The sequence below is a fragment of the Scyliorhinus canicula genome, unplaced genomic scaffold, assembly GCF_902713615.1.
Source record: "Scyliorhinus canicula unplaced genomic scaffold, sScyCan1.1, whole genome shotgun sequence".
NCBI classification, from domain to species: Eukaryota; Metazoa; Chordata; class Chondrichthyes; order Carcharhiniformes; family Scyliorhinidae; genus Scyliorhinus; species Scyliorhinus canicula.
Window position 1 is genome coordinate 460,151 of NW_024056016.1, and position 10,899 is coordinate 471,049.

A 10,899-nucleotide genomic window follows, 5' to 3' on the forward strand; every position below is an offset into this window, starting at 1 on the left:
TCCCACAGTCCAAAGATGTGCAGCTTAGGTGGAGTAGCCGTGCTAAATTGCCCTTAGTGTTTGAAAAGGTTTGGGTGGGGTTACTGGGTTGAGGGGATAGATTGGAAGTGTGGCTTTAAATGGGGTGCTCTTTCCAAGGGCCGGTGCAGACTCGATGGGCTGAATGGCCTCCTTGTGCACTGTAAATTCAAGATTCATTGGACATCCTATCCCATGTGTCCAAAGCTCTGCGGCTCTGTTCAGTCACATTAAGACCCAGGGCAGAAACTCCCAACCCTGAGTGGACAACACCCTCAAATCGAGGGACTGCTGATGACAAGAGGGTCAGTGTGCAGCGGGTGGGCATGAGCGGCCATCCTGGACCAGGGAGCAGGAGGAGTGAATGTTGTGATTTTCTATCCTGGACAGACAGTGATTAATTTTGGAAACGCTTTTTACAGGGGATTAGTCGGGGAGGATTTACACACAGCAAATTCAAACCAGGAGAAATATTTATCTTTCCCGAATTACATTTCTGGACTGACAGTGATGCCTTTGTAAACTTCTTTCACAGGGACTTAGAAAGGAATTCGCAGACAGGAAACTCACAACCAATCCTCACATCAAATTCTGACAGCACCATTCGGGTTATCAGGACCTGGAGATTATCGCCCTTTGTGTGTAAGCATTGAGTTCAGATCATTATCACTCACTGTGTAAAATCTCCCCTATAGATCTTGCTCACAATCATAAATCTGTGTCCCATAATCCTTTTATAATCTGCTCTTGAACAGCTTTTCTTTATCTTTTGCCGGGTTTGCCGTTGTCGTTTCCGGTGCCTGGGTCGCTGCCGGGTGGTCCGTTCGGTTTCATTCCTTTTTCCTGTATTTGTAGGGGATGAATGGGCTTGGACCCGTCCATTTTAGGATCCAGTACGCAATTGAAGTTTGCTCCAAGAATCAACTGATGTGTATCCAGATCTGGGGTGGACCCCAATAATATTTTTTACAAAGGAACATCGTCCCAGTTAGGGGCAATGACCCACTGACCACCATGTATCTCCCATTAGTGTCTGCAATGATCTTAGTGACCGAAAGAGGGACCTGTTTATCGATTAGAATTGCAACACCTCGGGCAGCATGGTGGTGCAGTGGTTAGCACTGCTGCGTCACAGCGCCAAGGTCCCAGGTTCGATCCCGGCCCTGGGTCACTACGGGTGTGGAGTTTGCATATTCTCCCCATGTTTGTCTGGGTTTCACCCCACAACCCAAAGATGTGCAGGGTAGGTGAATTGGCCACGCTAAATTGCCTCTTAATTTGAAAAAATGAATTGGGTACTCTAAATTTACAAAACAAAAGAATTGCAGCACCTTGAGTCCTTCGTCAAAGCCCGAGTGAAACACTTGGCTCCCCACTCCGCAGTCAGGTCTGATCTCTAACCCTTAGTCAAAGCCCGAGTGAAACACTTGGCTCCCCGCTCCGCAGTCCGGTCTGATCTCTAACCCTTAGTCAAAGCCTGAGTGAAACACTTGGCTCCCCGCTCCGCAGTCCGGTCTGATCTCTAACCCTTAGTCAAAGCCCGAGTGAAACACTTGGCTCCCCGCTCCGCAGTCCGGTCTGATCTCTAACCCTTAGTCAAAGCCCGAGTGAAACACTTGGCTCCCCGCTCCGCAGTCCGGTCTGATCTCTAACCCTTAGTCAAAGCCCGAGTGAAACACTTGGCTCCCCGCTCCGAAGTCTGGTCTGATCTCTAACCCGCAAGTGAGTCTCCTGCAAGAACACCACACCAACATTTAGATTCTTTAGGTGAGCGAAAACCCTCCACCTCTTTACTGGTCCAACCAATCTGCTTATGCTCCAGGTGACCAGCTGAATCAGGCGTCTGTCGTTTCCCCCCCCCCTCCCCCTTCACAGAATCAGTCACGAGGGACTATCCAGTAAATCTTCAAAATGTACAGGTCAAGATGGCCGCCACACACGCACCCATACCCTCCGAGTAAGACGCAAACAGTTCTTTAGTCATCAGGTAGCTAACCCATCTCCCTCCCCAACCCCCATATGTCTACATTGTGCTTCATAAAGAAAATCTCCCTTCACCCCGAACAGAAAAACAGATTTCATCAGAAAATTTCAAAACTATATAGAGGATATCACAACACCCATCCCACCCCACAAGAAATGTAGATCTTGTCCAATACAGATAACTGGACCCCAGTCCATGCTTTACAATGTTCGCCTCCTCCGGTGTCTCAAAATGGAAGTCTTTGGACTCATACGTGAGCTGCAGCTTTGCTGGGTAAACCACCCCGAATCAAACTCCTTTCTTACACAGAGCAGTCTGAACCTTATTAAAGGCCGCTCACTTCCTCACCAGCTCGGCTCCCAGATCCTGGTAAATCCTCACTCGGATAACTGAGTGAATCCCTTCCCACGGTCAGAACAGGTGAATGGTCTGTCGCCGGTGTGACTGCGGTGATGAGTTCCCAGCTCACATGGGGGCTTGAATCCCTTCCCACAGTCCCCACATGTCCATGGTTTCAGCATGCTGCTGGTGTCCTTGTCCCTCTTCAAATTTGACGATCGGTTTATGTCGGGGGTTACAGGGGCTAGTTTAGCACAGGGCTAAATCGCTGGCTTTTAAAGCAGACCAAGGCAGGCCAGCAGCACGGTTCAATTCCCGTACCAGCCTCCCCTAACAGGCGCCGGAATGTGGTGACTAGGGGCTTTTCACAGTAACTTCATTTGAAGCCTACTTGTGACAATATGTGAATTCATTTTTCATTTCATGTCTTGTCCCCACAGAGAGCATGTGTACGGTCTCTCCCCGTTCTGAATGGTGTGATGTTTTTTCAGACTGTGTGACTGGTTAAAGCTCTTTCCACAGTCAGTTCACTGGAACACTCTCACGCGAGTCGTGTGTGTATCGGGTTTTTTTTCAGTCACACTGATCTTGAAAATTATTTCCTACCGACAGAACAGACAAACATTTCTTCTTCCACATTCACATGCCAATGATATTTAGGTCCTGATGAATGGAGTGACTCTGTTAAATCTTGATGTGAAGTTTGATTGGAGTTTCCATCTGTAAATCCTCCCCTTGTAATATCCTGTAAGAGGAGTTTATAAAAGTCATCACTCGGGGCAGGTAAGGTGGCTCAGTGGTTAGCCAAGGACCTGGGTTTGATCCCGGACCTGGGTCACTGTCCGCATGGAGTTTGCACATTCTCCCCGTGTCTGTATGGGTGTCACCCTCACAATCCAAAAAGATGTGCAGGGCAGGTGAATTGGCCTCGCTAAAATAACTCCTTAATTGGAAAAAAAAATTGGTACTCTAGATTTGTTTTTTTTTGTAATTAAAACAAACAAAAGTCATCACTGTCAGTCCAGGATAGAAATTCTGAACAGACAATTCTAGTTTCTCTGAAACATTTTTCCCCTCTCTTGTTCCCCCAAAGCTGTAAATCCCCGTCCCACACACTCTCCCTTCTCCCTGGGCTGAAATCCAAACCCATCTCACCATCTGCACCATTTCTTTCCTCCACGCCCAGTTTTCTCCCTCCCTCTCCTCTGCCTGGGTTCAGTTCTCCAGCTCCTGTCTGCAGACTGACAAAATCAATGGGTCTTATTGGGGGATTGGGGCCTCCTTAACAGGTTCGTGCATTTATTTGTCTGACGAAAAGAATGGTCTCTGGTCGCACCATGGTTAGCACTGCTGCCTCACGGCGCCAAGGACTCGTGTTTGATCCCGGCCCTGGGTCACTGTCCGTGTGGACATTCTCCCCGTGCCTGCGTGAGTAACAGCTCCACAACCCAAAGATGTGCAGGGTAGGTGGATTGGCCACACTAAATTGCACCTTAATTGGAAAAACATAATTGGTTACTCAAAATTTATTTCAAAAAAATTGTCTCTTTCCTAATGTTCACAATCAAAGAGGTGGGTTCCCCCAGGAGATGGCTGATTTTTCAGGGGACATTAAATTAATAATGGACAGAGATATGTCTAGTGTTGTTACGTGGTACAGATTAGATGTATTATTTACCGTTCTGTAATAAGTAAATGTATCATTTATCGTCTTGTAATAGAAGACTGTAGCTACGTTATAGATTTCCGGTTATCTCTTCCCTCAGACGGTTGTTAGTCTTTGGATTTCTCTTCCACAGGGACCAGTTGTATCTGGGGGTCATTGAATATATTGAAGCACAAGTTAGACAGATATTTTATTGACAATGGAGTTAAGGGTTATGGGGAACAGGTAGGAAAATAGAGTGAAAGCTGAGATGAGGAGGGATCTCTTCACTCGAGGATGTGGTGAAGCTTTGGAATTCTCTACCCCAGAGGAATGTGCAGCCTCAGTCATCAGGTATGTTCAAGACAAATATTGATAGGTTTCTAGATATTGAAGATATCGAAGGATATGGGGATCCTGTGGGAAAATATGCTGAGGTAGATAGGCCAAGGATCTCATTGAATGGTTAGCAGACTCGGTGGGCCGAATGGCCGACTCTTGCTCCTATTATAATCTGTGTGTCCTGGTCAGGAAGCAGTGAGCTGAGCTTGGATCTTTCAATCAACATGAATTAGCACCTTCAGGAGAATTGGGAGGGTGAATATTAGATACAGCAGAGTGAGAATGGATGGAGAGTGTGTGGAATGGATATTTACAGCTTTTGGAGAACGAGAGAGGAAATAATGTTCCATAGGAACTAGAATTGTTGGCTCTGAATTTCTATCCTGGACTAACAATAATTAGTTTTGTAAATTGTTTTTAAAGGATATTGGAAGAGGAGGAATTATAGACAGAAATCTCAAACGTCACGTCTCAATGTGACAAACTCACTCGATTCCTTTTGATCTGAATATCATCGGCGAGAAGGAGAAATGTTTGTCCGATCTGTCAGCTTCAAAAGATTTTAAACGTGAATGTGACTGGAAAAGCACCGAGACCCACACAACACACACCCGAGTGAGAGAGTTCCAGTGAACTGACTGTGGAAAGAGCTTCAACCAGATACACAGCCTGAAAAAACATCACCCCATTCACAGTGAGGAGAGACAGTGCACATGTTCTGTGTGCAGACAAGGCTTCCAGTGATTGTCCAATCTGGAGAGACACGGCGAGACCCAAAACATGGAGAAACCGTGGGAATGTGCGGACTGTGGGAAGACATACAGATTCCCATCTCAGCTGGAGGTTCATCGACGCAGTCACACTGGGGAGAGGCCATTCCCCTGCTCTCAGTGTAGGAAGGGATACAGATTCCCATGTGAGCTGGAGATTCATCAACACAGTCACACTGGGGAGAGGCCATTCATTTGCTCTCAGTGTGGGCAAGGATTCACTCGTTTATCCAACCTGAAGCGACACGAGCGTGTTCACACCGGGGAGAAGCCATTTACCTGCTCTCAGTGTGGGAAGGCATTAACTGATTTATCCAGCCTGCAGTCACACCAGCAAATTCACACTGGGGAGAAGCCATTCACCTGCTCTCAGTGTGGGGAGGGATTCATTGATTCATCCACCTTGCTGAAACATCAGCGAATTCACACTTTGGAGAGGCTGTTCACCTGCTCTCAGTGTGGGAAGGGATTCATGAATTCATCCACCTTGCTGAAACATCAGCGAATTCACACTGGGGAGAGGCCGTTCAACTGCTCTCAGTGTGGGAAGGGATTCATTGATTCATCCGCTCTGCGGCAACATCAGCGAGTTCACACTGGGGAGAGGCCGTTCACCTGCTCTCAGTGTGGGAAGGGATTCCGTGATTTATCCAACCTGCAGATCCATCAGCGAGTTCACACTGGTGAGCGCCCGTTCACCTGCTCTCTATGTGGGAAGGGATTCACTCAGTCATCCAGTCTGCAGACACACCAGCGAATTCACACTGGGGAGAAGCTGTTCCCCTGCTTTCAGTGTGGTGAGAGGTTCTGTGATTTATCCAGCCTGCAGACACACCAACAAATTCACACCGGGAAGAGGCCGTTCACCTGCTCTCAGTGTGGGAAGGGATTTATTGATCCATCCATCCTGCAGAGACACCAGCGAGTTCACACTGGGGAGAAGCCATTCACCTGCTTCCTCTGTGGGAATGGATTCACACAGCTATCCACTCTGCAGACACACCAGCGAGTTCACACTGGAGAGAGGCCATTCACCTGCTCTTAGTGTGGGAAGGGATTACACAGAAACTTAGAAAATAGGAGCAGTAAGAGATCTTTTGGCCCTTTGCACCTGCTACGCCATTGATTACGATCATGGTTTATCATCCAACTCAATTCCTTAATCCCACTTTCCCCTCCATATCCTGTGATCCGGCTTGGGTCACTGTCTGTGGGGAATCTGCACGTTCCCCCCCTGTCTGTGTGGGTTTCCTCCCACAGTCCAAAGATGTGCAGGTTCGGTGGATTGGCCATGCTAAATTGCCTTTCGTGTCCAAAAAGGTTAGCTGGGGTTACTGGGATAAGGTGGAGGTACGGGTTGGGTAGTGTGATCTTTCCATGGGCCTGTACAGACTCGATGTACCAAATTGCCTCCTGCACTGTAAATTCTATGATCTATTCTATGATTCTTGAAAACATAGTGTATTGGTCTCAACTATTTCCTATGGTAACAGATTCCACAGGCTCACCACTCTGAAGAAGTTTCTCCTCCTCATCTCTGTCTAAAATGGTACCCCGTATCCTCAGACTGCGACCTCTAGTTACCACCATCGGGAAAATCTTTCCGACATCTACCCTGCCAAGTCCTGTTAGAATATTATAGGTTTCTGAGAGATCCCCCATTCTTCTGAACTCCAGCCAATACAATCCTAACTGATTCAATCTCTCATACGTCAGTCCCACCATCCCAGGAATCAGTGTGGTAAACCTTCGTTGCAATCCCTCTGGAGCAAGAACATCCTTCCTCAGATAAGGAGACCAAAACTGCACACAATATTCCAGCTACGGCCTCGCCAAGGCCCTGTATAATTGCAGCAAGATATTCCTGCTCCTGTACTCTAATCTGCTCGCAATGAAGGCTGGCATAGCATTTGCCTTCTTTACCTCCTGCTGTAGCTGTGTGCTTTCCTTCAGTGACTGGTGTACGAGGATACCCAGGTCTCGTTGCAGGCAATTACTAATATTTAAGGAATTATTACAGATTTACATGGGGCTCGGTTAGCTCAGTGGCTGGATGGCTGGTCTGTGCTAAGTGACACCAACATGACAGGTTAAATTCCCATACAGGCTGGGGTCAGCCATGGTCTGTGTCAGTATTTATGCTCCACATGAGCCTCCGCCCATCAGCATCTCCTATTCTTTCTCCCTCATGTCTGTATCTTGCTTTACGTTCAACGTATTTATGCTCTTCACCTCAACCACTCGCTGTGGTAGCGAGTTCCACGTTCTGACCACTCTCTGGGTAAAGAGGTTTCTACTGAAATTCCTATTGGACTATTGAATCCCTTTATAATCTTAAAGATTTCCATCAGATCACCCATCAGTCTTCTCTTTTCCAGAAAAAAGCAGCCCCAGCCTTTCCCGAGTGTTAAATGCTCTCAGTTCTGTATATTATGAACCTTTGTTGCACCTTATCCAGTGCCTCTATTTTCTTTTTCTAAACGGAGATCACCAATGTTGATAGTGCTCCCAGTGTAGTCTCACCCTGGTACTGAACAAGTTGGACATTTCCTCCATGCTTTTCAAATCAATCACTCTGGAATGGAACTCTATATATGGATCCCACACTTCAGGAAAGATGTGAAGTTCTTAGGGTGTAGAGAACATTTACAATAATAATAATAATCTTTATTATTGTCACAGGTAGGCTTACATTAACACTGCAGTGAGGTTACTGTGAAAATCCTCTAGTAGCCACACTCCTCACCTGTTCCGGTACACCGAGGGAGAATTCAGAATCTCCAATTCAGCTAACAAGCACATCTTTCGAGACTTGTGGGAGGAAACTCACGCAGACACAGGGAAAACGTGCAGAGTCTGCAGACAGTGGCCCAAACCGGGAATCGAATCTGGGACCCTGATGCTGTGAAGCAACCGTGCTAACCATTGTGCAAGAATGGCACCAGGGATAAGGGACTCCAGGTAGTTGGAACGACTGGAGTAGCTGTCTCTCCTGAGATCACAGCATGTGGAGGGTGGGGAATGGGGCCATTCAGCCCTTTGAGACCATGTTGACTCTCTGTGGAGGAAGCCAGTCTGTCCATTGCCCTGTTCTATCCCCAAATCTGTGCAGGTTTATTTCTCTCAGTGCCCGTCCAATTTCCGATTGAAATCATTCCGTCATATCTGCATCGCCTACTCTCAAAGGCAGCAAGTTGCAGGTTGTCACCACTCGTTTTACCTGTACACAAGGCTCCTAGAGCACAGAGGAGTCTATTTGGCCCATTTTCCCCGTGCCAGCTCTTTGTACAGTGACCCATTCAATACCAGATTACGACTTTTTTGTTTTCTTTTTCAGAATGTATCAAATTATCTTTTGGAAGTTACAATCCAATGAGATTCCAGCACCATTTACAGACAGTGTATTCCAAATCACAACAACCCGCTGTGTTATACAAAAAATAAATGTGCATATGGTGTGTCGGGAGTTTCACAGAGTATTCAAAATGGTATCAATGCCGTGGTTATTACACAAAATTAAGACTCAATCTTTATCAATGATTCTGGTGAGGACACCGAGTGTAATATATCCTAGTTTGCAGACAATTAGAATAAATGTACATTTCTATAAAACCTCTCACAAACACTGGACCTCCAAAAGTGTTTTAAAGCCAATGGAGTACTTTTGAAATATATTCACTGTTGTAATGTAGGAAGCTGTAAGTACGCATGTGTAATCACATTTAGTTCTAAAATTGTTATTTTCATAGTGTATTCAATGTCACGTGTAACAAGGTCAAGGAAGCCCTTTTATACCTCTAACACGTGGCTTCATGCAGCCATTTCACCTTCTGTACCTTTTCTATATTAACAATGTATTTATTTCAGAGCAACAAACAATAATTAAATCAATGATTATTCAGTAGTGAACAGTGATTATCATTAGTGAATTGGTGTATGAGGTAATTATTTTGTGAAGACTAGATCTTTATTTTAAAAAATAAACACTGTCAACCAAAAAGTTTCAAACAGCAGAACTATCAGAATTTGTTTGAAAAAATAAATTCCTTGTAATTTTGAGAAATTACAAGACATCATATTCTGCCAAGACTGTGGGCTAGGCAGTGGCGTAATGGTATTGTTACTGGGCTAGTAATCCAGAGACCCAGATTAATGCTCTGGGGATCTGGGATTGAATCTGTGATAGATAATGAAATTGAATAAAATCTTAAATGAGAAGTCTAATGATGACATTGTGGATTGTTGTAAAAATCCATCTGGTTCACTAATATCCTTCAGGAAATCTGCTCTCCTTACGTGGCCTGTCCTACACATGACTCCAGATCCACGGCAATGTTGTGGTTGATTTCTAAGTGCCCTCTGAAATAGCCTCACAAGACACACAGATGAAAATGAAATGAAAATCGCTTATTGTCACGAGTAGGCTTCAAATGATGTTACTGTGAAAAGCCCCTAGTCGCCACATTCCTGCGCCTGTTCGGGGAGGCTGGTACGGTTCAAGAGCAATTGGAATGAGCAGTAAATGCTGGTCCAGCCAGTGACGCCCACCTCCCATGAATGAATAATTTTGAAGACGACTCTTTTCAATTTGAAGACAAGTAAGAAACTGTCTCTGATTGGATTTGATTTATTGTCACGTGTACCGAGGTACAGTGAAAAGTATTGTTCTGCATACAGTCCAGACAGATCGTTCCATACATGAAAAAACAAAGTGCGGATCTTGGAAGTTTGCTCAGTTCACAAAAGAATTTAATGGCTTTGTAGACGCAGATTAATATTTTAATCACCATCTGAAACATATCTAATGGTAATGTATGCTCATCTTGACAGACACAAACGATACTGTAACTGAATTAAAGGAAATGTCAGATTTAACAAAACCACCTTGAAAAATTCGGCCTTAATGGAGAAACAGGAAAAGCCACTCAGGGAGATGAGGAAATCCAGGCTCAGTGCGGATTTGCTGTCACCCCTCCTTTCTTATACATGAACGGTATTTAGGCTGCAGAATGTTTCACACCAAAACACAGAGGGGTCAAATATAAGCAACACATAATTCTCAATTCTCTTCCATTAAACGATATTTGACTTTGTTTAAAAGATGTCTGTGGTTAAACTGAACAAAGATTCATGGGATTTGTGTTACCCAGTGAAGGATTCAACTGTAGCTACATGTATGCCCGACTGGTAGAATGGGACGACACCGTACTGGACGCAACAAGAATGAAATGGGAGGACGACCTGGGGATGGAGATAGGGTGGGGACTCTGGAGCGAAGCACTGTAGAGGGTCAACTCCACCTCCACGTGCACAAGGCTCAGCCTGACGCAACTAAAAGTGGTACATAGAGCCCACTTAACAAGAAACCGTATGAGTAGGTTCTTCCCGGAGGTGGAGGACAGATGTGAACGGTGCCACAGAGGCCCGGCCAACCACGCCCACATGTTCTGGTCTTGCCCCAGACTTGTGGAGTACTGGACAGCCTTCTTCGAGGCTATGTCCAAAGTGGTGAGGGTGGAGCCATGCCCGATAGTGGCGGTCTTCGGGGTTTCAGACCAGCCAGATCTATTCCTGGGGAGGAGGGCGGACGCCCTTGCCTTTGCCTCCCTGATCGCCCGCTGTAGAATCCTGTTTGGCACCGCCCAGAGCTGCAGACTGGCTGTCCGACCTCTCGGAATCTCTGCAAATGGAGAAAATCAAATTCGCCATCCGAAGGTCAGACGACGGCTTCCACAGAACGTGGGAGCCATTCATGCAATTGTTCCAGGACCTGTTTGTGGCCAACGTACAAGAGGAAGAAT

At 45.9% G+C, this 10,899-nt stretch overlaps 1 protein-coding gene and 1 long non-coding RNA gene across 2 annotated transcripts; both read left to right on the forward strand.

The window, feature by feature from the left end:
• Window positions 1-613: 613 nt before the first annotated feature.
• On the forward strand, window positions 614-9,322 carry LOC119961614. The gene is made up of 2 exons (XR_005459686.1): window positions 614-660; window positions 7,781-9,322. It is a non-coding gene; the product is annotated as an uncharacterized LOC119961614 (long non-coding RNA).
• LOC119961613 (zinc finger protein 239-like) lies at window positions 5,019-6,366 on the forward strand. Its single transcript, XM_038788906.1, has one exon. It carries the CDS (start codon window positions 5,109-5,111, stop codon window positions 6,141-6,143), a length of 1,035 nt encoding a protein of 344 aa, XP_038644834.1. The 5' UTR covers window positions 5,019-5,108; the 3' UTR covers window positions 6,144-6,366.
• Window positions 9,323-10,899: the final 1,577 nt, after the last annotated feature.

Excerpts from the sequence above, each read along its gene's own strand:
- LOC119961613 (XM_038788906.1), top strand. The coding sequence starts at position 5,109 with ATGGAGAAACCGTGGGAATGTGCGGACTGTGGGAAGACATACAGATTC.